This window comes from Truncatella angustata, assembly GCF_020726525.1.
Source record: "Truncatella angustata strain MPI-SDFR-AT-0073 chromosome Unknown BKA67scaffold_1, whole genome shotgun sequence".
Lineage (NCBI taxonomy): Eukaryota > Fungi > Ascomycota > Sordariomycetes > Amphisphaeriales > Sporocadaceae > Truncatella > Truncatella angustata.
In genome coordinates, this window is record NW_025763381.1 from 4,602,850 (window position 1) to 4,625,243 (window position 22,394).

At 49.7% G+C, this 22,394-nt stretch overlaps 8 protein-coding genes across 8 annotated transcripts; 3 read left to right on the forward strand and 5 right to left on the reverse strand.

Moving 5' to 3' along the window:
* Positions 1–547: 547 nt before the first annotated feature.
* Positions 548–2,547, reverse strand: BKA67DRAFT_653482 (uncharacterized protein; the record flags this gene model as incomplete). Its single annotated transcript, XM_046106378.1, has 2 exons — positions 548–1,439; positions 1,499–2,547. The coding sequence occupies 2 exons, from the start codon at positions 2,545–2,547 to the stop codon at positions 548–550; spliced, it is 1,941 nt and encodes a 646-aa protein (XP_045964420.1).
* Positions 2,548–3,193: 646 nt separating this feature from the next.
* Positions 3,194–4,291, forward strand: BKA67DRAFT_47125 (RNA polymerase III subunit Rpc25-domain-containing protein). Its single transcript, XM_046096903.1, has 5 exons — positions 3,194–3,322; positions 3,382–3,577; positions 3,640–3,726; positions 3,787–3,850; positions 3,902–4,291. The coding sequence occupies exons 1-5, from the start codon at positions 3,311–3,313 to the stop codon at positions 4,122–4,124; spliced, it is 582 nt and encodes a 193-aa protein (XP_045964421.1). The 5' UTR covers positions 3,194–3,310; the 3' UTR covers positions 4,125–4,291.
* BKA67DRAFT_47172 (integral membrane protein DUF106-domain-containing protein) lies at positions 3,928–5,240 on the reverse strand. The gene is made up of 3 exons (XM_046096905.1): positions 5,088–5,240; positions 4,469–5,025; positions 3,928–4,410 (listed from the first exon to the last, which is right to left on the reverse strand). Exons 1-3 carry the CDS (start codon positions 5,132–5,134, stop codon positions 4,229–4,231), a joined length of 786 nt encoding a protein of 261 aa, XP_045964422.1. The 5' UTR covers positions 5,135–5,240; the 3' UTR covers positions 3,928–4,228.
* Positions 5,241–5,319: 79 nt separating this feature from the next.
* BKA67DRAFT_47197 (microsomal signal peptidase 25 kDa subunit-domain-containing protein) lies at positions 5,320–6,628 on the forward strand. The gene is made up of 3 exons (XM_046096906.1): positions 5,320–5,620; positions 5,684–5,967; positions 6,023–6,628. The coding sequence occupies exons 1-3, from the start codon at positions 5,581–5,583 to the stop codon at positions 6,371–6,373; spliced, it is 675 nt and encodes a 224-aa protein (XP_045964423.1). The 5' UTR covers positions 5,320–5,580; the 3' UTR covers positions 6,374–6,628.
* BKA67DRAFT_47147 (methylenetetrahydrofolate dehydrogenase) lies at positions 6,554–8,254 on the reverse strand. Its single transcript, XM_046096904.1, has 4 exons — positions 8,053–8,254; positions 7,699–7,919; positions 6,898–7,630; positions 6,554–6,826 (listed from the first exon to the last, which is right to left on the reverse strand). Exons 2-4 carry the CDS (start codon positions 7,899–7,901, stop codon positions 6,734–6,736), a joined length of 1,029 nt encoding a protein of 342 aa, XP_045964424.1. The 5' UTR covers positions 7,902–7,919; positions 8,053–8,254; the 3' UTR covers positions 6,554–6,733.
* Positions 8,255–8,692: 438 nt separating this feature from the next.
* Positions 8,693–13,085, forward strand: BKA67DRAFT_686719 (Dos2-interacting transcription regulator of RNA-Pol-II-domain-containing protein). The gene is made up of 3 exons (XM_046109029.1): positions 8,693–10,790; positions 10,864–11,476; positions 11,610–13,085. Exons 1-3 carry the CDS (start codon positions 8,881–8,883, stop codon positions 12,684–12,686), a joined length of 3,600 nt encoding a protein of 1,199 aa, XP_045964425.1. The 5' UTR covers positions 8,693–8,880; the 3' UTR covers positions 12,687–13,085.
* Positions 13,054–19,347, reverse strand: BKA67DRAFT_616725 (ankyrin repeat-containing domain protein). Its single transcript, XM_046105441.1, has 6 exons — positions 18,374–19,347; positions 18,143–18,301; positions 17,250–18,088; positions 15,401–17,196; positions 14,324–15,336; positions 13,054–14,274 (listed from the first exon to the last, which is right to left on the reverse strand). The coding sequence occupies exons 1-6, from the start codon at positions 18,861–18,863 to the stop codon at positions 13,220–13,222; spliced, it is 5,352 nt and encodes a 1,783-aa protein (XP_045964426.1). The 5' UTR covers positions 18,864–19,347; the 3' UTR covers positions 13,054–13,219.
* A 384-nt stretch (positions 19,348–19,731) lies between these two features.
* BKA67DRAFT_634220 (trehalase) lies at positions 19,732–22,240 on the reverse strand. Its single transcript, XM_046105636.1, has 3 exons — positions 21,810–22,240; positions 21,083–21,739; positions 19,732–21,021 (listed from the first exon to the last, which is right to left on the reverse strand). Exons 1-3 carry the CDS (start codon positions 21,989–21,991, stop codon positions 19,830–19,832), a joined length of 2,031 nt encoding a protein of 676 aa, XP_045964427.1. The 5' UTR covers positions 21,992–22,240; the 3' UTR covers positions 19,732–19,829.
* Positions 22,241–22,394: the final 154 nt, after the last annotated feature.

Below are 22,394 nucleotides of genomic sequence, written 5' to 3' on the forward strand. Positions count from 1 at the left end.
CCTCACTGCTTAGAGCTTGTTCGCCTTGCGAAACGAGAATGACCCTTTCAGCCTTTAAGCGCGAGCAACATTGCCAAACTGATGAACCATGAAGACTTCAATAGCTCGTAAGACCTTAGGAGCAGTGTATAATGAAAGAACCTCCTTGAGTAAGGATTGATTTGGCGATTCGGAGATTTGGTGCGCTTTCGCCTGTGAGCCTTGACTCCAGAGCTTATGGGAGTCAATTATCAATGAACAACCGTCCCTGATCATGTGCCAGACTTGGCACCCCATGAAAAATCATGAGCAGAGGCCGCTCCGATGTAGAAAACCAGAAAATCGAACTGTGCACCGGCTGCTAGCAGCAAAACGAGGATTTCCCATAAAGACCAGACGCGTTTCGGAAGCAAGACCGGTCGAAGCAAAGCTGAAATTGGGAAATACTATATCCAACACGTTCCAGAGGAAGTAAAATAGATTCCTTCCGCGGAGCTCTGGAACGAGATAGTGTGCCTGTTGTCAATGATGCTGTCAGAGACAAGTTGGGAAACAAGACTTTGATGAATTACTTTGGTTGAGAATGACAGCGACGGCGGCGAACGTCATCTAGTGAGTCCATTGCCTGCTTGATGTTTCGGCCATGGTAGCCACAGGGCTTGGATTGGTAGAGATTTGCCAGCCATGACAAGCTTACCTTGACTTCAGGGGAAGCCGTTACTGTGGCAGAGCCGGAGTCGGAGGCAAGAACGCTGGTTTGGCCGGAACTATTCTGTGGCTCAGTATGATGTGTATGTGGGTTTTTGGGGTGGGTGGAATGGATGGGACTCGTACGAGATGAGCTTCCGGGAGCTTTGGAGGCCGGCTTGGGAGCCGTGGGCATCTTGCCAATGCCCCTAAGATTGACAATGCTCTGGATGATTGCTAGATCCTCGATCTCTTTCTCGTTTCTCATGAGTCGCTGCTTGAGCGTAATCCTGCCACCGTTGGCAGCTTGTTCCTGTAGAGCTTTCTCGCGAACCTCGGGATCATGGACAAAGCGACACTTGCCCTTCTTACCACATACTCCTCCCGTAGAGTAGTATTTGCAGTGTGCTGTCGGGTCCGCGCGTGTAATAGGTGGCGGAGGAAGAAATGATGAAGCCTTTTTGGCTGTTTGCGACTCAGGAGGTTCATCGTCTGACGAGCTGGAAGAATCTGCTTCTTCCTTGACGTCAACACGCATCTCATCACCCTCATCGTTAGTCTCGCGCTTCCGCTTTTCGAGCTTGCGTTCCACCTTGGCCAATTGTCGCCGGAGCTTCTCAGCCTTCTCCTCGTCTTTGGACTTGAGGACAGGCTTCTGGTCTTCGCCGGCTTCGGCACGTTTAGCTACTTCAGCCTCCTTCTTGGCCTGGATGCGGGCCTTGGTAGGGTATCTGGCTCTGCGCTCCGCAAGCCATCCCGCAAGATCACCGATGCTGGAAAAGCAATCGTCAGTACCGTCAATAAAGAAGTGAGAAGAGAAATGGGGACTTACTCAGGGAGATCGTCGCCTAGGGTGTCTACTATGCGCTGCTCCTCGTCGATCTCTTTATCTGACTCGTCGGCATCGCCGGGAGTAAGGCCAAGAGTGTTGGTCTTGCGCTTCTTCTTTTTGGCAGATGCTGCATCAGACTTCTGAGCGTGGGCATTGTGGCTGTGATTATCGTGATGCGGCGGCCGCTGACCCTTTTGACGAAACTTGTCGTTGCGATCATTGTGGTGACCACCCCGACCTCTAGGATGCCCAGAGAAGCCATCACGACCACGCCCTCTGTTCCCATGAGGGTTGTGTGAGTTGTGTGAGTAGGAAGGGGGCGCAGGCCCAGCGTACGTGGGAACTGCAGGAGGATAGCTGGGGTAGGGGGCAGGGGCAGGATATGCCGGCGCGGCATGATGGTTAGGCGGATACTGTTGGCCGTATCCGTTGCTCGCTTGAGTAGAGTGAGCTGCGCCCTGGTCATAGCCCATGCGAAGGGCGGGTGAACCAGCATCAGCTCTGTGACCAGCTCGGTCACCTCCAGAATAGCCGCCACGACCGCCTCTACCAGTGTATCCCGAGTAGGGCGAAGCAGAATCGGCCCACTGCTGCGCAGAGTAATCTGGCGTCGAGGAGCTGTAAGTCGGCGGGTACGATGGGCGCTGGGCGCTGGACTGGTATGCGGAGGGCTGGTATGTAGCCGGAGGCTGGGGTGGATAGGTGCTCTGGGGGACGTAATTGGGGTGATAGTTGCTCTGAGGCAAAGGCGCACCGCTGTGAGCTGCAGGAGTGCCACTCCAGTAGCCGCTCACGGGCTGCTGGCTGTATGAAGCCGCATTATGGGAGCTGTAGTCTTGCTGTGGGTAGCTTCCTCCATACGGTGATGCATAATCAGTCCGAGCAGGCCCTGGGGTGTAGCTGCCACGGGGTCTACTACCACTACCAGCGCCGGCACTACCACCACCACGGGGTGCAGGTGAGTATGACTGCTGACCATAGGAATAGCCACCGACGGGCGCTGCAGAGGGCGGAGGCGGGGGAGCACCGTAAGGGTACTGTCCGGACATCTTGGCTCCAAGGTATTACGGTAAATGCGATGTGATCAGTGTCTTTATGTTGACTGAGTATGGGCTGTGAACGAGCGATCCGCCAGGGTGAATGGCAAAGGGGGCGTGTCACGTATCGCGTGTCTGTGTCTTGTGGGTTGCAAAACTCGGCGAAAACAAGGAGGAGCGGCAAGAACAAGTACAAGGACAAGAACAAGAGGGCGCTGAGAGTTGGGCAACGCGAACAAGGATCGTGTGTGTTGTGGAAGAAGTGCGAATTTGCTCCTCCAGCATGAGGCAACCTCGTGCAGGCACGCCCAAGTAGGCTTTCCTTAAAGCTACAAGGATGTGGGAGCAGTGCTTGAGGAAGCAGAAGACGATGTTGTCGAGATGTGAGGATACCTGATGGCAGTCCTCAGTAGGCAAGCGCTCGAGGGTTGGTGTGGATGATGATGGAGGCTCAAAGTTAGTTGGCGGACGGAGCTGGGCTTGCGAGCCAAGGACTTGATTTATTTCCCTGCTGTAGCATATGTACTCTGTACGCACATAGGACTCAGGGACCTGGTAGCAGCAGCTGCAGGGGCTATTGAAAGGGAGATGGAGCCCTGGCTTACGCGATCGCAAGTTAGCGTGAATCAGCGACCTGCTGTTGCGCTGCAGCTGCCATCAGCGGAAAACCATCTCCCTGCAAGTGCCCCGCATTAAAGTTCAACATCGCATCGCAAAAAGTGACTGGCTGGATGCAACTGCTTCATACGAGCGTCGACACAGCTTATGAGATATCATGTTCATTTTGGTAGGCCCCAACTTGCCACTCGTGAACCTTCCAGGATTTCACTAATACTATTGTCACAGACAAAAATTGCCGATCTGGTGCAGATTGCACCTGCACAATTTGAGAAGCACAGCAGGGTTGCCATAGAGAACAATATCAACGCGAAGTATGCAAATCGAGTCATCCAGAAGATCGGCCTTTGCGTCTGCATGTACGACCTGCTCTGGGCTTCTGAGGGTCTGATCGGTCATGGCACTGGACTTGTCAATGTGAACGGTGAGTGCGAGTGCGAGTGCGGGTGTCCATTATTGGGAGCGATTCACTAACAAAATGCACAGTCGAGTTTCGACTCATTGTCTTTCGCCCGTTCAAGGGCGAGACGCTGCTCGGCAAAATAAGCAGTGCAAGTCCAGAAGGTCTGAATAGTGAGTCACAACGAGAGCGAACGCCTATGGATGCTTCAGCGGAACTAATGGCACCCACAGTCCGAACCGATTTCTTTGAAGAGATATTCGTCCCTTACAAAGAATTGCCAGACGGCTCTGAATTGCAAGTTGGCTCGTCCCGTCTCATGTGCAACTCCTACTAACCACATCACAGTGATCACAATGAGCAATCCTGGGTCTGGGTCGTTGAAGAAAACCGCATGTACTACGACAAGAACGAGATGGTCAGGCTACAGGTGATTGACGAGGAATGGCATGACCAAATCCCCGAAAGCACGTCCGAAGAGGCAGTTGAAAAGGCCAAGAAGATCTCGCCATACAGCATTCGGGGCAGCATGATGAAGGAAGGCCTCGGTGTCTGCTTGTGGTGGGAGTGAGGAGTTTCGACACTGGTGGGAAAACCGCAATGCATTTGGGTCGGCGTTTCTGGTAATGTTGCTTGCATCATAGGGATGGGCATTGACGGTGCTACGCTTGCATTCTATTTAGACTTGATACCCTGGAGCAATCTTTCCTCAACCCCATCTAGAACCGAGTAATGGTCGACGACCGCGAGGTTTTCCGCCTCCTGCTGGAACTGCTTGTCGGGATCTTGTCCAGGACCAAACATGTTGGGGGCTTGAGTGCCCATGCCTTGCATTTGTTGAGCCATCTGGCTGGCGGCTACGGACGAGTCAGTGTCCCAATTACCGGGGTTGGGTTTTTAGTTGTCAGCACTTACCAGCCTCATTGCCCAACAGCAGGTTGAAGACAAACTGCAATCCGAAATAACACAAAAAGTACCAACTAATACTTGACATCCATCGAGGATCCATCTCCTTGGTTCCAACTCCAGCCTGCAGCATGCTCTTGAACTTGATGGTGATGGGGAAGGGCAGCTTGAGGATGACAAAGCCCGAGAAGAATGCGTTGATCCAGCTCATGATCAGGGTGTTGGGGATCATCATAGCCATGTTGTTCTTCATCATGCCCATCATGCCGTCCATGGCGCCGGGGTCCGTCATGGGGTTAGCAGGCGGCTGTCCGCGGCGCTCGGGGTCTTTGAGATAGGCTCCGGACTCGTACGCGGTTGTCAAAGCTTCACGGCGGGCCTTGAAGGAGGGGGCGGTCAGGACGTGGAAGTTGGAGCGGACGGCGATGCCGTGCATGAGAGAGCGCTGTTCCTTCAGAGCGGGCTGCTCGACCTTCTTGGGGGCTGTGGCCATGAGGATAGTGGCATAGTGTCGCAGCACACCAGTCAAGATCATGACGACGGTGATGGGAAAGAGGATCCAGTAGCTTGACGAGGTTAGCGGAGGGGGCTCGCGCGAGTTTGGTACGTTGCGTTGCTTGATGCATACAATAGCTGGGGATCCCTCTGGATCGTTTGCGGTGGTAGCTGTGCCATCTTGACTACTATTACCAGCTGAGGAGCACTTGTGGTCCTAATTGTGCAAGTGGCCGGTGTGTTGTTGACTGCGCAGGAGCGTGAGTGCCTTTGCGGATGTGTGACGTTGGAGTTGAGTGACCGCGCAGCACTAAAATGGGCCAGGTCAAAAGGTGAAAGACAATGGATTGAGTTCTAAGGGGAGCTCCGCGGCTCGGGAGCTCGGGCCATTCATCAGCCGTCAGGCCACCTAAGACGTTTCTTTTTTCCAGCGCTTCGCCCTCGACGTTGAAGCTGACAACTTGGGGGGGACGGGGGGCTTCTTCTGTATGTACAGTACTCCCCCAACGTTAGGTTAGTGGGACTCAGACATCCAGAAGCCCCCAGAGTAAAGTGAATACAACAAAACAAAACAAAACAAGAATAGATCAGAACACAACAGAACATAACGCGGCAGATAAACAGCCATGGCATCGCAAGAAAAGATCGCCGTCCACAACCTCGCCGGTACGCGTTGCCGGAGCTTGCCTATTCGCTGCAGCACCCTTATAGCTAACTAATATGCTGTAGATCTGAAGAACACCTCCGACGATGCGATTCCCAACTACCTCAACTCTCTGAAGTTCAACCAAATCCACACCCTCACCGACACACGCTTGGCTCTGGGCTATAGCGCATTCGCCATTGCAGCTGCCTGCTTCGCCTGGGACTACAAGTTCGGCTTCGAGAGCACCAAGTACCTCACAGCTATCGCAGTAGCCCTCTACACCGTCCTCAACACCGCCCTCACATACTGGATCGCCTATGTCGAGAAGGGCGTCGTTTACCAGGGACTCGCTCCCAGCGGAGACAAGGTGAGGAACCCCATAGTTGTACGACCAGCGCGGAATGCTGACTGCAGGAACTCAGATCTCGGTAGCCACTTCGACCAAGAAGAACGTGCCCATCTATAACGTAAAGGTCACCATCACCCCCAAGAACGGCAAGCCCGAGACCATCGAGATCAAGCGCTCCTTTACCGAATGGTTCGACTCGGTTGGACACTTCATTGCCCCTCCCTTCCAGAGCGTCTTCGCTGCTTCCGTTCCTCTGATTGCAAAGGCAGACCCCAAAAGAGTCGACACCGCCAAGTCTGCTCAGTCATCAGGAGCCAACTTCACCGATATGGATCCTGACATGTTAGATGCTCTGGCGGCTGGGTCCGCGACCGGTGCTGAGGCTGATGCCTCGGGGAAGAAGTCCAAGAGGAGAAAGGCATAGATCAAACAGCACCCCATCCTCCTTTCTCAGCATTGCATTGGAGTTCGCACTTGTATAACCTTGAGGTATCAGGGGAGGAGGAGGAGGTACTTTCAACAAAATTGAATTCAAACTCTATCTGGTCACGCTACGTGGATTTCATGACGGAACATTTGTTACTGCTGCTTTGTAGACCCCGGCTCGTAAATGAGGCAAAGACTACATATAGTCTGAACGGTGCTTCCAGAGGCCTTCTCTTTGTGGGGAGTGGTCTGATAGGAGCCAGCGTCCAAACTACAATCTGACACGTCGTCTATATGGGTATCATTTTGACTTTTCTAATTTGCGCTTCTATCCAATACCGACTCGTATCGGCTGAGCTCAGCCATCAACGAAAGCCTCGCTCTTGGCCTTCGCCAGGGTTTCATCGGCTGAACCGTCAGCCTTAGTCGATGGACGGTTGGCGATCAGTCTCTGTTGTCAAGTTAGTTGAGTACGTAAATCCTACATGGTTAGCCAAATAGACAGGGATGGCCAAGACGTACGACCAAGTTCCTGAGCAGGACCGCAATGGTAACCTTGCCCACAGAGGGCACATAAATGGAAGCCTTTTCCTTGATGGCCGGTCCGTCGAAGTTCTTGTAGGACGAAAAATTGATGCACACTGCTCCATCTCTGACGAGTTCCGTCGGTACCTTGTACTTCTCAGTTGGAACACCACCGATGACAACGTCGCTGATGGGAATGCACTGCTCCAAACCCCAGCCTTCCTTGTCCTGGACCTGGTGTCGGTGCGCTTTGATACCCTGGCCACGAGTGAAAACTTGGACGCCAGTGATGTCGACGGAATAAACAGTGGCTCCGTCGTTAGCAAGAAGAGCAGCGAGCGGCCTGCCATTGACCTCAGACCGGTTAATAACGGTGATAGTCTTGCCAAACAACCTGTTGCCGTAAGACAAAATGGGATTATAGATTTGCAGATGCTCCAAAATCTTGACAACAGCCAGCGGGGTGCAAGGCAGAATAGACTTCTTCAGGTTTTGGGGAGGATCCAAAAAGCGCACATTGTGGTACATGTTCGAGATGTGCTTGTGGCAGAGTCCTTCAACGTCCTTGGACAGGGAGACAGTCTCCCGGATATATCCATCATGGGCGGGGTCGCCAGGGAAGATGGGATAGTAGACGAGAATACCATCAACCTTGTCATCTTCGTTGGCGGCGATGATCTCTTCCTCAAGATTCTCCTTGTTGACTTGACGCAGATCAAAGTTGAATCCACTAAAGATGCGTAAGTTTTTGTTTCCGTCTTACCGTCCAAAACAGCATCTAGCAACAGAGTTTCGTACTTCTCTTCACAGGTTTTCTTGGAATACTCTGCATATTTCACAGCAGCGGGATCATCATTCGCCAAGAAAGCAGCCAATGTTGGCCGATTGCCGGCATCTTGTTGAACAGTCTTCAGGGTATCCTGGACTTCTTGCAGTAGCTTTTTGGCAATTGATTCCGCGAGGATGACCTTACAGGTCTTTGGCGTTTCTTGCGAAGACATGGTATAAGATCGAAAGGGCTACAATGGCGATCAGCTGATTGACCAGTCTATTTTACCGACATGTCAGGAGAGTTGAGTGATATGTGCACAATACAGCAGTCACAGCATCGAGCTCGTGTAAGAGACAATAGGGACTGGTTTTATCACATACCTGCCCCACTACCCCGCGACAAAAATTATCTCCCTGCTAAGAAAGTTGGATATGACGGGTTCTGACGAAGTCCACGTTCTGAACGAGACCAATTCGCCAATACTGGGTTACAAGCACGGCTGTAGAAGCACGACGAAGAATTGGAAGAAGAGAGAAGTGAAGGAATGACAAATTGGTCAACCCTCATCTCGACCACACACGTTAGACGCGGAACGATACCAAAAAAAAAAAGTCGAGACCTTAGTCGCGTCCAGTCCCCAGAAAATTCCTTGACCCCTCCAAGCGGGTAGACACAAGAATTGACGCAGTGTCCGAAATAGCAGCATAGCACTATACTAAGCATCACTCTACAAGACCAAACCACAACTTATTCCCATTTTCGGCTGATATGATACAGGATAAGCCAAAGTGACAATGATACCACTATATTGAATCATGAATTGGTTTTCTGTATTTATGCCTTAGTTTACTTAACAACAAATCATGAAAATCGACGCTCATTGCAGTCCATAAGACTTGGATGATTTGGGACACCGTCGCCACATGCGCCGGCTTTTGTGTCTAATGTAGTCATGTCGAGACTAGCGTTACAATTCGCATTTCGTCATTGGTCGTTGCGTCCAGAGCCTTGGATGGTGGGGCTAGCCGACTTCGCTCACTACTAACGTTGCATATGTAGAAGTGGTTGTTCCGCTTGAGGCATAACCAGTCCTTACAACGCATGCGGCAAGTGACTAAATCCTTGCACAATCATATTGATTGTTAGACAATATATGGCATGTTAGACACATCTCACAATACCTCCTACAGAGTAACCTTGTGGCGAACATGGCTACCAACCCATTTGATGACCTCGCTTTGAGGTATGTTCTAGCAGACGATGGTGAGGAGCCGACTTTGGTACAGGCCGCCAAGGCAGCTGTTGCGCAAATAGAGGCAGCCTCAGCAACGTCTCCCGCAGCCACCAGGAATGCTGTCGGCCAGTGGGTTGCCTCCATCAACCGTTGGTTAGCACAGAAAGACGACGACGACGATGATGATATAATATCTCGTGCAAAAGCTCTGGGATTCCTTGCAAGAACACTCGAATACCTGGATCGGGATCTTCTGAAAGCAGATCAAGTCAAGCTACTTATACGCTTTTTCTGCTCCCTATTCTCGAGCGACCACAGAGCTGGCATTGAGGCTTCTTCCAAGGCATTGGGCTACATAGCAGGCATGAAGAATTTCCAACCGACATCAGGAAACGACATAATATCGGGCATCATCAAACTTGGAAGCGACGACTTTAAGCGACAAACGCCGGCTACACGGCTTGAGATATATCGACTCGTTCACGGGCTACTCCAAGATGCTATGGTCGCTGGTGACTTGGCATATCAGCATGGAAGCACGGCGGGGTTCATGACTGCACTTGTTGACCTTTGCAAAAACGAGAGGGACCCCCAAAACCTGATTGCGTGGTTCGAGATTCAAGCGCTATTTCTGCAAAATTTCGAGCCTATGGATGAGGTCACTGAAGAGGTATTCAAAACATTCTCGGCCTATTTCCCCATCACCTTGCGCGCATCGGCAACACCCTCTGGAATCACAGTCGATGATCTCAAGCGTTCGCTACGGTCCTGTTTCTCGGCTCATCACCGTGTTGCGCGTCTTGCTGTACCATTCCTGCTCAACAAGCTTGATCAAGGCGAGGCAGTCACCATGTCTGTCAAGGTGGATATTCTTCAGACGCTTGAGGCATGCCTTGCTCAATATGGCAACGTGAAGCAAGGTGTGTCTCCGTACAGTGACAAGATTTGGACATCACTCAAGTACGAGGTACGGAATGGTGAAATTCGGGATTCCGTTGAAGCCACTTTAAAGACAATAGCGACGCTTGCTAGACGGTTAGACGATCTCGATCTACAATCCCTTTTCGCCGCAGCCTGGATAGATCTGTCCGACGATATTTCGAATGAATCATATACAGAATCAGCGGGCCAGTTACTTGCTGCCATATCCGGCGCAAGTAGAGAGTCCTTCTCATTGGCTTCCAAGCAGTCTATTCCTTACATTGTGGCTCAGTTCAAGCACACAAAATCGGCACTCCACCAGACTCGCCTTCTTGGCATTCTAAATGCTATTCTCCAAGTAAGAACGGCATTGCTATCTGCGAAAGCTGGTGTTGACCTTCAGGACAACCTCTTTGATGACTCTCTTTTTGACCAAGTATACGCTCGCTCTTGGGAGGACTGGACTCAGACTCAATACTCTAACGACCGCCCCGCCATTATTGCAAAGCTCATTGACGGCATGGCATCTCTAGTTGCCCAAATGTCTGGCGATGGTACGAACAAACGGCTTTGTTCCGATTATACTTGTGACCGCGTGTTCAACTGGTTAGGTACCCCGTCCGTCATTTCTGTTTTAGAGGAGAAGTACTTTCTACCCGGAAGTCAAGACTCGGAACATGAAAAGATTGTTAGCGCAGCCACTACAGCTCTTTCAAAACTCACACCGCTCTATCCTGATGGATTTGTACAGTTATTGGAACGGTTTCTCAGTTCAATAGCAGTGATTTCCAAAACGATCACGCCATCAAAGTCTCAAGCAGATTCTATCCGAGATGCGGGAGCATACTTGTACTCTATTGGATGTAGTGCTGCCGGTTATTCGCCTTTTCGAAACGCTCTCCTGGTCATAACGGCTCTGCTGCAAGCGTTTGATAGGTTGGAACCTATATCGCCATACTACTGGTACATGACTCCCAGGGCCCTCTCACCCACGCATCCTTGTGCTGAATATCACTAACCTCTGATTGTTGCATAGGTCCCCCTTTATCGAAATCATTCGCCTAGCAATGTCCCAAACCTTCGATGCTTTCGTAAACATAAAGGGCGCTTCTCTGTCAGATAAGACAACGCTAGCAGACTGGATCCAAGACTTAGAGGCCTCGGTTAACGGATTAGCTAATATTGACAAAGACGACGTCGGCGACCTCACCCGAATGAGCGAGAGCCTCAGCAAGCTAAACAACGAGGAAGAATCGCATTATAAGAAGTTCTTAATATTTTCTCTTATGGTAGTCAGTTCGCTATACAAGCACACTCTACGTTCCAGTCTCCCGATCGGTCTTAAGGATCATATCCAAACCGCCCCTGAAGCCCAGAAAGGACCCTTCTTATATCAATTGGGTCAATTAGCAGCAACCGCTATTCGTTTTGTTGGACCAAATGATCAAATCAATATGAAGTTTGCTGAACAAGCCTTCGTTTTGTTCATGCAGACGGACAGCTCAATGGAGAGTCTCTTGCGAGACGTTGCAGTGGTCGGAGATGAACAGAGCAAAGAGAAGTGGGCTTTATGCAAGGACACCTATCAAACAGCACCCTTGGTACTAGGTATATTGCAGGGCTTATGGCCAACTGCCATGAACTCATTGGTAAGCTTCCATCCCTAGCGTCAATTTGTTTTGTTCTCGAGTTACTCTTTTGTGGCCCACCCAAATTGCGACTGCTGGTCAACCGCCAAATCACATACTTCTTGTGTATGATTTCTGTGCTAACCAAGTCTAGTATTCCCACGGAGTGCTATTAGACTTGTGCGAAAGGTTGACTGCTTTGGAGCCCAAAGATGAGCTGTCAGCGTACAGGCCTGTTCTGAACAACATCCTCGCAATTCTAGCAAACAAATTCACTCCATCATCAACCTCGGATACCTTGGAACCGGCGCGTAGAAGACTGCTGCATCCACAGGGCGATAGTTTCATGGGGGTCATAGAAGGCACAACCACGCAGAATGCGGGGGCTACAATCATACCACGACCTGATCCACAGGCATTGAGAGCCATCTTCAGCAGCATCGTGTCTTTCCTGGCGGGTGATGTCGCCAACTATAAACCTCGCCATGATGAGAATTGGCTACTTCGCTGGGTTATTGAAGTTGGTGCCGTTCGAAATATCATAGGTCCCCAACTCGCTCAAGGTGTGGAGCTGCTCGTCAGCCCAAATCATGCTCTGCAAAAACAGTATCATGCGAATGTCAAGCGACTCAGAGGTCAATGGATCTACCAACAAACAGTGGTACCGTATATCGACCAGTGCTTCCCTCGGCAGGCTACCGCTCAACAAGGCGCAATCGACGATTCTACAGCTACAAATCGGTCTGTAGCTATCATTTGCATACTGAAGCACTTGGACTATACAGTGTGGCGTAGTGAGTCCAACAAGATTCTCTTGGTGGTTATTCGATCACTACAGAAGTTTGGCACAGGCAAGGACATTAACACTGTCATGGATATCCTGTTAAAGATTGTGAACTCGGAAGCCGACCTTGTGAAAGACCACCTCAACACTCTGATCACACATGTTCTTGCTGTTTACGGTGTGGCACGCAACGCTCACGAATCTCTCAATTCTCCCGAAAGCCGCGGTACTGAATGCAAGATGACTCGAAGAGAAGCAGCCGTTTGTCGCAAATACTGCCTCGTATTCCTCGAGAAACTGCCAAAGACTTTCGAATCAGTTCGTCACAACTTGATACCGCAGCGGCGGGCGGTGCTTAGACAGCTATCGAGAGCCTGCGGTGATCCTGTTCGTGAAGTGCGGAGTGTCGCGATACATGGAAGAGCACAATGGGAAGCTCTTTCTTGAGGGCGGCTCCTACCACGGCAACTACGATATATTAAAGACACCTAGATCCCATAGGCAATGCATACGATATTATAAATAGCCATATCATACGAAACACTTACAGAGCTACTAGAAGCTCCGCTCGATTGAAAAATCTATAGTGTCATGTAGGGCCGGTCCAAAACCCCTTGAAGATAAAGACATGAATCTGTAGAGACACGCTGGGTTAAAGGTGTTTACTAGAGAGCCTCTTGGTGGAAAGCCATGCACGCCTGAATAGCATAATACACAATGTTGCCATGTCAATGGTTATAATTCCGAGGGTTCGCATGTAGCCATCACAGATGTTTGTAAGCACAGATGACAAGAAAACTTAACGTCTAAAAATGGAAGAAAAATAAAGAAAAAATTGAGACTATGTTCGTGCTGTTATTATTCCTATTGAGCAGGGGTAGTAAATACCACGGTGGAGTAAAAGAAATCTCACGCAACTGTAGTTGGCCACAAACCACAATTTCTATGGCAAATCTCCCGCCAATTTAACTCTGTGCTTCCTACTCATCTTTCCAAGCCCGTCCCTTCGTACTTGCATATCGGGATGTCACGAAATCACTCTCTTTTTCATCTTCTTTCTTCTCCTCTTCATCACCATCGCCCCCATCCTGCTGATTGGTTGGACTATTTTGAGAATAATACCGCTGCCACGAGTAGCTCTCGCCCAACCGCCTCGCTACATCATTGGCCTCGTTTAGACTCACCAGCCTGCGCTTAGACGGGAATCTCCCAAGGTACTCCTGGGCGACCTCCCAGACACGCTCGATATTGGAGAGTTTGGCGCTTGAGGCCTTCCAGTCCACAAACTCGCTGGGCTGCTTGGTTGCGTAGCTGTTGCGGTGCTCGTAGGCGTTTGGTCTGTTGAAGACGTCCGGGGGTGTGACGACCTTCGAGCCGATGAACCGATCGTATGCAATCTCGGCAGGCGTCCGCCCGACCGAGTTCTCGCGGTAGAGCAACTTAGGATTATTGTCGAGGATAACTTTGATGTGCTTGGGCAGCTGACGGAACACGGCGCTGTGGAGCACTGTGTCACCCGAGCCGTTCAGGATGCCAAGGTCCTCGCCACCAGAGAACTCTAGAAGAAGCTTTAATATTTCGACATTATCTTCGCTCTCGCCAGATGTTTTGCTGTTCGGCCAACCATGTCGATAGCCTCGATAGTTATCAATGACATTTGCATTCTTCAGCCAGAAATGCAAGGGTGTGTCGCCACCGTGAGTAAGGTGAGAGCGTTGAAGGAAGAGGTGCGACCTGAGATTCGGGTCCAGGAGATCTAGGAGTTCTCGAAGCTTTCCGAGCTTGGGCCCGTTGCTCACAGAAGCATGAAGCACGTTTGAGTAATTGCTGTCCTTGACAGATTGGTCGGCGCCAGCATCAATGAGCGTCTTCGCAAATTGCACACGGCCAAGGAGACAGGCCAGGAATAAAGGCGTATAACCATGGTCTGATTTAGCTTCCAGTGACGAAGGGCAAACTTTGATCAAGTACTGGATGAGACGGTTAGTGGTATCCCCTAGAGGTCCCATCACCGCGCAGTGAATGACCAGATCGTCTGGGAAGATATTAGTATAATGCTCACTCGCCTCCAAGGAAGTACTCACTTTGAAGGTCTAACCACTTCGTGATGGCACGATCGAAGCCCCCAGGCGACTGGATTAAGTGCTTGAGCCGCGGGTCTTCCTTTGCTACTCTGGATTTGCCAAACTCCAGGTATTGTCTCATTGGTGTATCACTGAGAAACCATTCCACGGAAGCGAGAGACCCCTCAACGGCAGCAGTGAGTAAAGGAGGGACCTGGCTTCCGGTAGCTTTGACCATAACATTACGGCCCGCGTTTGCCCAATCGGACCTCTTCTTGCCATAAACAGTGAGACCTTGATAATATCGGGGCTTAGTCTTCATCTCGATGCCACTCTTCTTCACGAGGTGCTCCAGAGGAATACCAGCACCGGTTAGCTGGATGACCTCTGACAGTATATCTGTGCGACCCAGTTTGACAGCGTTCCTAAACTGTTGTTCAGGGAAAGCGTAGAATTTGCTGGACTCGTTCTCCTCATCAACGAAATCAGGCTTGTGATTCGTGAAGTGAATGGTTGTGTCAATAAGGAACTTGAGGCGTTCCTTGTCGTTATGCCGCAAACAGAAAGAGATCAAGTTCTCCTGGCCTTGTGAGTCCTCCACCTTACCATTGCGCATTACGAATGTTGGAGAGTCGATGTTTAAAAACTGAGTGGGAAGGACATCACTCTTAACTTGCATAGACACCTGACCAATATTATCAATTGTGAATTGATCGTCCACGATCTCCTCAAAGATGCGAGGGTCATCATCATTGCTGTTGCTGTGAGATTCTTCATCGGAGTCGTCCTCTTCGTCTCCGGCCATCTTGTAACGTTTGGCCTTCTCTTCTTTAGGAGCCCACTGCGCTTGCACGATCTCAAGAATCGCTCTAGCCACATCAAGGTGACCTCGAAAAAATGCGAGCGAGAAAGGAGAATTCCGCGCTGAATCAAAGACTGCCATCTTCAGTGGTGGCTCGGCCTTCTCGGCGCCCCAGGCTGAAAGGGAAAGAGACTTGATCTTTTCAAGATCACCTTTCCAAGCTGCCTCAAAACTAGGGCGAGTCAATACAACGGCCAGGATAAAAATAGCACATTATTGAGAATGAAACCACTTACAGTTCTATGAAGGCTGTTTTTCTGACCTCAGTCACATCCTTGGCACCAACAATGTTGAAGTCATACGCGTAGGCAACTGGTAGCTCATGTTGTTGAGCGTCACCATTGTGCTTTGGAGGTTCTTGTATATCAGGGTATTGTTGCTTGAAAGTAAGGGCGCCTTTCGCAACGAGTGCATGCTCGACCTTTTCAAGTTGTTTAATCAAGTCAATAATGGCTTCTTTCTTCTCCTCAATACCGCTTTGCTCAGCTAAAGCCTTACGCTGCTGGTTAAATTGCTTGACCTCTTTGTTGAAACTGTCCAGGGTTTTTTTTATGTCGTTCTCGACAACCCAATACTGGTACGTACCCTCCTTGAAATTCTGCAGGAACTCATCAGTGCCTTGAGGCTCCTTTGGGACTTGCTCGTATTGTCGGCTGCGTCCGAGCCTGTAGCTGCTTAGATAATCATATGAGACGTTGAAGGTCGTCTTCTCGCCGGTGTATTTGCGTAGCGATCGCAGACAATGGCGTACCTCGTCCAGAGCAGAATATCCCTTTTCATTTCGGCGCCTATATTCGTTGTCTATAACATTGTGGCTGACCTTGGTGATAACGTTAGGGTCGGCGCCGTGCTCCAAGAGTTCAAGCGCTATAGCTGGCTCTGTTGATCGGATCGCAATGATCAAAGGTTGCTCTGTCGAAGACTTGAATTTCTTCTGGTTTGACTCGTAATCGTTCAGACCATGCTCAATGGAGAACTTGGCCCCCTTAAGCCATGAGTCGAAGTCAATCTGAGGATTAGCGCCAGCTTCAAGTAGTCGAAGCACCATGATAGGATCTCCATTGTCTATAGCTGTCATTAATGGACTTGTCGCAGTTGGATTCCAGTTATTTCCATTAACAGCCACATGGTTGATCGCTGTCTTGAGTCCCAACTTATCGTTTTCCCAAAGTGCCTCGATAGTCTGAGGAATACCCTTCTGTACATAACGATGGAAAGCGGTTATGCCATTCACATCGGCCTGTGAAGATGTTGCGCCGAGGCTAAGCAGCGTCTCTGACATCTTGACTGCGTTTTCGACAGGCAAAGCCAATGCAAGCACAAGTGTCAAAATGGCAACACGAGCTTCTCCGAGCTTGACTGGATTGAGAATATCTGCCGCGAACTCCTGAGAAAGCAATTTGACGACTTCAGTATGGCCACCCAGAATAGCATAATGCAAAGCGCTGCAATGCGAATCCCAAGCCACAACGTCAATATCGTAGAAGTCGGGGTCTGATGCATCATCGTCCAGAGGCAAAGATTCTCCAGACTCTGCTTTCTCCTTATTTTTAGTGATCTTGACAAATGAACCAGTTGCAACTGACTGAGCGCCATCTTCGGATTCATCGTCATCGATCATCTCCACATCAGACCCCGAATCATCTTCATCTGTCTCCATGGCTTCACTACCGACTCCCTTGGACTCTCCTTCGCGGGCTCTGCGACGTTGGTCTTGCTTCTCTTCCTCATGCTCCTGATTGGTAGCGCTCTTTTCGAGGAGGATCTTGACTACCTCCACATTTCCGCGGGCTGCTGCAAGATGAAGAGCAGTCCTGCCGTCAGCCAGTCTAGCAATCAATCTGGCACCGTGGTCGACCAGACATTTGACGACTGCCGGAGTTGAGCTTGTTACTGCAAGATGCAGTGGGGTACGACCGGTGTAGTCTCTTTGATTAGGATCTGCTCCCTCTTGAGAGAGCCAGTCTTGCACGTGCTCAATATCCTCGTCCACAATCGCTTGGCACAGACGTGCGGTATTGCCGACATAAGCCTGAAAATATGTTAGATACAATATTAATGAGATGCACGGGAACTTGGTTTCACCATTTCGGTCCAATCATCGTCTGTGAGTGGGTTGAAGGATCCGATTTGCTGTCGTCCAGGGTCATCAATGCGGAAGGAGACATTGCCAGAGACATATATCTCGCTCTCCTTCTCAGAGATCTCAACTTCATCAGGTGTTGCAGGTTTTGGGCAAGTCCCGCAACAATCTTGGATTACGTCCTGGACTCGTCCGAAAAAGGCCGGATGTCTGTGGAGATAGACTTCTCGCTCCTTGGGCTGGTTCCACTCCGCATTAAGAAGAAGATCTCGAGTATAACACAGTTTCTCGATCTTCTTTGCATTGAATCTGGCCCCGTAAGGTACAGTAAACGTGTGGTAGTTCGAAACCTCTTCCTCGTCTACCCAATCGGCTACTTCGTCCTCGTGAGCGTCCTTGATGTTGCCATGAAGTCGATACTGATGACGATAACCGAGATCAGGGCGGCCACGTTCTTCGCGACGTTTTTTCAAGTACTGCTCGCGGGCGTTAGTCGTCGGTAGTCTTTCCAGAACTAGAAGACGAGCAAGTCCTAAAGTTCTTCCAAAGCTTCGTTCAAATATGGTTGGATCAACCCGCGATCGATTCAATTCTGGCCAATAGACTTCAAAATTTCGATGGCTATACTTGGACAATCTGTTCTCGTATGAAGGACTTCTGCGGCTCAGGTCAATGGGATTGATCTGAGTGATATAAGATGCCAGAGCTCTTGGGGTGCAGTAAACTTGTTTTCCGTCGTAAGCAGCACCTGAACAATCAATATCGAACCCAGTCAAGATCTCGGATACATTCTTGTAAACCCGAAGTACAATCTGGATGTGACGAGTAGGATATTGACTGCCTGGCCACAGTTAGTGGAAGGTGTTCTCGAAGTGATGGGAGTAATGAAACCCACATATAGTCACAGCGTTCTTCGTTCGCACCACAGTGACCTCGGAGAGAATGGCGTCGCGCACAGACGCCTCAATCTTTCTTATCTTCTCAATGGCTTCTTGTTCATTGAGACCGTACAAGAAGAGATCGATGTCAGAAGCCGGAGCGAACTTCTCGTGATCTGTAAATCGTAAGTTTTTCAGGTCTACTTGAGAATCGCAATACCCTATGGAATCGTTAGTTGGCTACTTACAGTATTGCCTGAGAGCTCGCTTGGATTTCGTATACCGTTCCGGAACCGGAAGAAGACAGTTGACCGCTGATGAGCCGGCAGCAACGACGTTATCCCAGTCCAAGTCTACCAGCGAGGATTCGCAGAAGACATTAAAATTATGACGGAATTCTTTCAGCGACTGCACAACGGCCGGAGAACCGTCAGCACGACGCTTGTCGTCCGGAAGGCTCATAATGTACTTGTCCTTCTCTTCACTCGATTCTGCCGCTAGGTTACGGGCACGGGTCCTGATGTCAGAGGTGTCCTTAGTAAAAAGGGGCAGAACATTGAGATAGGGGTCGTCCAGAATTGCATTGTTGCGATCTTGTGCGTAGATATGGCGAAGCTGAGCCTCGTAGTTGCGGAATGGCTCCAGCAAGTTCTCAATACGAGTGGATGAGTTCTTTGCGATGAAGCTTACCAGCTCATTGTGAGAGACTGGCAGCTTTGGAAGTTGTGTGGTGGCCATTATATCTCTTACTAAGGTGTCCTACTTAGTTTGTGCTCGTGTGGTGGCAAAAGAAGGGATTGCGAGGTGGGAAAGACTGATATCAGTGAGGAAGGGAAGAAGTGGTTTGAGGTCAAGAGACTACTACTGTACTATGGAACACAAAACACATTGAAGCCAAGTCACTTGTACGAAAGGAAATCCGGGCAATTATATAGATCCCGACACATTACCAACTGCTAATTCTTATGGAGTTCGGTTGCGGTGTGTTTTAGCTCGCTAGTCGTGCCGGAGCTGAATAGCTGATGTTAGGCGCGCGATCTGGGCCTTCTGCCTGGAGTTGTTACCTAGAGTTGCATGGGTAGGCGACACGAAACGCGCGCGGAGTCTCGTGATCAATTATGCGTCGCCTATTTCGATTAATCAAGCGCGGGTTCTGCCTGATGATCTTCTGTCTAATGTAATGCGACTTTGCAATAATGATGATTGAGTCAGGGAAACTGCCTGGACTTAAGGAAAATACAGCGGGTGGGGGTTCCACAAGGTCGTGGAAGGCATATTTTCCAATGAGCCGAAAATCCGCCGCACTTCTCAAATATCTTGGCTTACAATTAACAATTGCTTGACGAAAGCCGATAAATTGCCTCAGTGTGTCACTTTTCTACACCCAAGGCATGCTATAGTTGTTTCGTACAAACAGATCATTCTCGGAAACACGCAGAACCTATGGCGACCGCGTTGCAGATCAGCATGCCGAAGTTCCAAGATAATTGACAGCAATGCGAAGCAAGTATGGCTTGATATCGCCTTGAGAAATATTATCTATCATGCACAGATGGATGTGGCTACTATCAGGGGCCGAAGATTCTATGAGAAGAGAACTCCAATACTGTAATAGGGTTGTTCATTATGGAACGACAACTATGACAAAGCGTTGTAATGAAAGATTCAGAAATTACCACTAATACCAATGTCTACTTGAAAAGATCATGCCTTCATGGAATGTCTGCCAAACTTCTTGACCCATCTAGAATCGACAGGGTGCAGCTCGACCGCGCGTGGTGGCACATCTCTCTTCGCGGTCGTTATATCAGCAGCCGTGATATTGCCACATTCAGGCCTTGTTAGTTTCGCGTTGAAAGTATCGACAACCCATATTAAGACGCCGTTGCTCCAGCCGAAACCTTCGACAACCTCATATTCACCACCACCACCCACAGCATTGGTCGAGTTGTCGCCATACTTCTCAAACATAATACCCACGTCCGAGGAGTCAAAACCCTGAAGCTGTGGTTCATCGTCTGTCGACCCACCAGTAGCGCGCCACGTACAGAAAGTGCTGTCTAGGTATCGCTGCGCAAGCCCCAGTGCTAAGTCCTGCGTCTCAACATAGTAGGGGTCGTCCTTCCCAAACGTTGCCGGCGTGTTCAGCAAACCTTGAATTAGGACGTGCATCAATGGCGGCCAGACGTTTGGCTGATCCCATTGCTGGCCGGTTGTGAAGTCCGTAGCCGGGATGGCCCCGCCTGTCTCCTCAAGCAGGTCGGCTATACGCTGGTAAGCAATCTTGACTGCAAGTGGGTTGTTCTTCAGTTGCGGCGGCGCAGCGCCGAGCCAGAATGGGTAGAACTGAGCAGCATGGAAGAGAACCTGGTAACCTTCAGGTGCATCTGATTTCTGGGCACTTGTCGTATCCGCATCGATTGGAACATAGATGTTCTGCGACGCGGATGTCAGATTGTAGTCGAAATAGCTATTGTACTTGTCGTTCCACATTAGGGCATACATCGCTTCAGACCGTGCTTCGGCTTGTTCCCTGAATGTTGTGGCGCCTGTGTCGTTTCCACCGGCCTCGAGATAATCGGCGATAACAATCTCGTTGGCGTACATGATGGAATTGATGTCTACGCTGACGATGTTTCTTGCGTTCAGGGAGCGCAGCGGAAAATAGACATCATCCGCTGCATCGCTGGGATTCATTAACCAACGAGAAGAATAGTCCCATCCCGATTCTGCACCAGTGGCCAAGTTTGCATAAAGCTCTGCCTTTTCCGAATCATTGAGCGGATTCACTTCAGGGTAGATGATTCCTGATGTTGCATAATATGATCGGTTATTGGCTGAGATATAGTCCTCCCTATAAGATTCAGGACGAGGTTGAGTGTTTGCCACATTATAACTAAAAAAAAAAAAAAAAAAGATTAGTTGAGGTTGATGGGCATTTTTGACTGAGGTCTTACTGAGTCAAGGTGTATGAGTTACGCCCGGAACTGATTTGTACTGATCTGTTCGTTGTGAAGAACTCATGCTCCTTGATTAACAATGGCACGGCTCGCTCGAGAATACTTGTGTCGTTGGTGTAATCAACATAGGCTTTAACCATCTGCGTCAATAACGGGGGTTGCGAACGATTCAGATAGTAAATGCGGGCGCCGTTAGGAATAAATCCGATCGTATCAACCAAGTCCAGGAAGTTCTCAATAATGTTCTTGGAGATCTCCGTGAAGCTACCTCCGGTCCGTAGGAGGCCAAGCAAGATCCAGTAGGAATCCCAGTAATAAGCTTCTCTAAATCTTCCGCCAGCGACAACAAAAGTGCGATTGAGCGGGATAAAACTGTCTACACAACCTGTGCAGTTTCCGGCACCAATGTACTGCCTCGTCAAGTCTGGCCAAATATCAATGACTTTCTCTGTGAATTGCCTGATTACAGCATCGTTGGTCTTTTCCAAAAACGAGGGGTCTGTAGTCAACTGGTCCGCAGGAACTGAAGTCAGCTCAGAACCAGCCTTACCGAAATAGGTGGTCAAGAAATCGTTCAATTCAGTGTTATTGCTCAAGGGCTTTGTCAGGTTGTTGAAAGCAGCAATCACCTCATCTAGGGGACGGATAGTTGGTCTTGACTCATTATTAGCGCCAGTGTCGGGAAATAGAATAGTGCAAATGGTCTTGACATCAAGCAACTTACAAATCTACAAAAGTCTTTGAGTCTGAGAATGGTTTCGCAAGCTCAATCTGTTTCAAAATCTCGCCCTGGCAGTATATCGGAGAGTCACATGGTGTAATGACCGAACCATTGACGTATAGGCCATGTACGCAAGCCGGCACCGCGGCCAACGCGCAGACTATCGCTTTCCTATAAGCCTTCATGGTGGCCGGGCCAATAGTATTATGCCAGATCGATCTGTCGAAGGCGACAAAGAAGCGCAGTGAACGATAGGCGAGTATTACTTGACACCTGTGCGTGATGTATACAACTGGAAGGGCAGGACAACTAGTCTTCTCAAGGCTATGGGCACATTTTAAAGGGGAAGCCGTTAGATCGCATCACTCATGGCTAACCCTTTATATCTATTTGAGCAGCAGCAAGGCACAGTTGTGTCCTAGTCCATACTCATACGTAACTTCCAAGATGTTCGGTCAATAACTGCATGTACGCATGCATGCCAACTACCTTGGCTAGTGCAGCATCCCTGCCACGCTGATCGACGACAGGATGATGTACCCCATCCTGGAATTGAGTTTTCATGTTCAATAAACAAAGTGATGCATA